Consider the following 2,541-nt stretch of genomic DNA (forward strand, 5'->3'; position numbering starts at 1 on the left):
TGGGGACACGTGAGAGAACATGGAGATAAGGGGGGACGTGGGGACAAGGGGTTGGGGGACACGGTAGGTGGGGATGGGGACATGGGGACAGTTGGGGACACGGGGACAGTGGGGACACGGGGACAGTTGGGGACACTACTCACAGGGGGGGCGGAGCCAGCGCCAGAGCCCGCAGAGGACAAAGGCCACCAGGAAGAGCCCCACGGCGTCCTCCAGGCCTGGCCCCTCCGCGCCTGCGAGGACAGGGGACACCTCAGCCACCGGCCTTGGTGGCCCCAACCCTCGTCCTGGTGTCCCCACCTCCAATCCCGGCATCCCTTGGTGGCCCCAACCCTTCTTCTGGTGGCCCTTGATGTCCCCAACCACAGGCCTGGTGTCCCTTAGATCTTCCAACCATGATCTTGATGTCCCTTGGTGTCCCCAACCACAGGCCTGGTGTCCCTTAGACCTTCCAACCATGTCCACAGTGTCCCTTGGTGTCCCCAACCATAGTCCTGGTGTCCCCAACCATAGCCCTGATGTCCCTTAGACCCTCCCATCCATGATCTTGATGTCCCTTGGTGTCCCCAACCATAGTCTTGGTGTCCCTTAGACCTTCCAACCATAATCTTGATGTCCCTTGGTGTCCCCAACCACAGTCCTGGTGTCCCCAACCATAGCCCTGATGTCCCTTAGACCCTCCCATGCATGATCTTGATGTCCCTTGGTGTCCCCAACCACAGTCCTGGTGTCCCCAACCACAGTCCTGGTGTCCCTTGGACCTTCCAACCATGATCTTGATGTCCCTTGGTGTCCCCAACCACAGGCCTGGTGTCCCTTAGACCTTCCAACCATGTCCACAGTGTCCCTTGGTGTCCCCAACCACAGTCCTGGTGTCCCCAACCATAGCCCTGATGTCCCTTAGACCCTCCCATGCATGATCTTGATGTCCCTTGGTGTCCCCAACCACAGTCCTGGTGTCCCCAACCATAGTCCTGGTGTCCCTTGGACCTTCCAACCATGATCTTGATGTCCCTTGGTGTCCCCAACCACAGGCCTGGTGTCCCTTAGACCTTCCAACCATGTCCACAGTGTCCCTTGGTGTCCCCAACCGCAGTCCTAGTGTCCCCAACCATAGCCCTGATGTCCCTTAGACCTTCCAACCATGATCTTGATGTCCCTTGGTGTCCCCAACCACAGGCCTGGTGTCCCTTAGAGCTTCCAACCACGATCTTGATGTCCCTTGGTGTCCCCAACCGCAGTCCTAGTGTCCCCAACCACAGCCCTGATGTCCCTTACATCTTCCAACCATGATCTTGATGTCTCTTGGTGTCCCCAACCACAGGCCTGGTGTCCCTTAGAGCTTCCAACCACGATCTTGATGTCCCTTGGTGTCCCCAACCGCAGTCCTAGTGTCCCCAACCACAGCCCTGATGTCCCTTACATCTTCCAACCATGATCTTGATGTCTCTTGGTGTCCCCAACCACAGTCCTGGTGTCCCCAACCATAGCCCTGATGTCCCTTGGACCTTCCAACCATGATCTTGATGTCCCTTGGTGTCCCCAAGCCCAGCACCCCTCAGCACCACGATGTCCCCCCAAGTCCATCCCCACTCACCGGCCACCTCCAGCCGGACGTGGACGCGCCGTGGGGTGGCCAGAGCGGCGTGGGTCACCAGGCAGGTGTAGATGTCCCCGTGGTGGTGGGGCTGGGCGGGGACCAGGCGAGCTCCGCTGCTGCGGCTGAAGGTGCCGTCGGGGCCCTGGCGGTGGCCCGAGGTCCAGGTCTGGGTGACGGTGTCCTCCAGGGCCAGCGGTGGCCCCGAGGGGCCGGCCCGGCGCTGCCACCGCACCCCCACGTCCAGGGGGAAGTAGGCCGAGGTCTCGCAGCGCAGCTCGGCCACCGCCCCCGGGGCCACCACCAGCGGCGTGGGGCGCAGCGTCACCTTGGGGGGTGCTGGGGGGGGGACACCGGTCCATATCCCGTACGGCCCAGGCCACCCCACATCCCCTATGGACCGGGGGGGCACAGCCCCTGGGGGGACCTGTGGGGAGATGGGGCTGGGATGCCCCATAGCGCCCGGTCCAGCCCCACGGGGGGGTCCATAGGGGATCAGGGACAGGCCCGATAGGCCCCATATGGCCCGGTCCTATAGGTCTGACCCCAGTATAACCCCCCCCATCCCAGTCCGTTCCCACATGGACACGGGGGGATGCTGGTGCCCAGTCACCCCCCCCATGGGGTGGGGGGTCCATACGGGATCAGGGACGGGCCCGATACGCCCCATATGGCCCGGTCCTATAGGGCTGACCCCAGTATAACCCCCCCATCCCAGTCCATTCTCACCCACGGACATGGGGGGATGCTGGTGCCCAGTCACCCCCCCCCCAGGGCCCCATAGCGCCCGGTCCAGCCCCACGGGGGGGTCCATACGGGATCAGGGACAGGCCCGATAGGCCCCATATGGCCCGGTCCTATAGGCCTGACCCCAGTAGAACCCCCCCAGCCCCCTCCTCTCCCCCGTACAGGCACTGGGGGTGCCCAGACCAGGTCCCCCCCCC

General features: G+C 63.4%; 1 protein-coding gene across 1 annotated transcript; it reads right to left on the reverse strand.

Annotated features, from left to right (window-relative positions):
• Window positions 1-102: 102 nt before the first annotated feature.
• LOC106899529 (tapasin-like) lies at window positions 103-2,452 on the reverse strand. The gene is made up of 2 exons (XM_014961405.1): window positions 1,598-2,452; window positions 103-233 (listed from the first exon to the last, which is right to left on the reverse strand). The coding sequence occupies exons 1-2, from the start codon at window positions 2,052-2,054 to the stop codon at window positions 136-138; spliced, it is 555 nt and encodes a 184-aa protein (XP_014816891.1). The 5' UTR covers window positions 2,055-2,452; the 3' UTR covers window positions 103-135.
• Between the last annotated feature and the right edge of the window lie 89 nt (window positions 2,453-2,541).

This window comes from Calidris pugnax, unplaced genomic scaffold, assembly GCF_001431845.1.
Source record: "Calidris pugnax isolate Ruff unplaced genomic scaffold, ASM143184v1 scaffold726, whole genome shotgun sequence".
Taxonomy (NCBI): domain Eukaryota; kingdom Metazoa; phylum Chordata; class Aves; order Charadriiformes; family Scolopacidae; genus Calidris; species Calidris pugnax.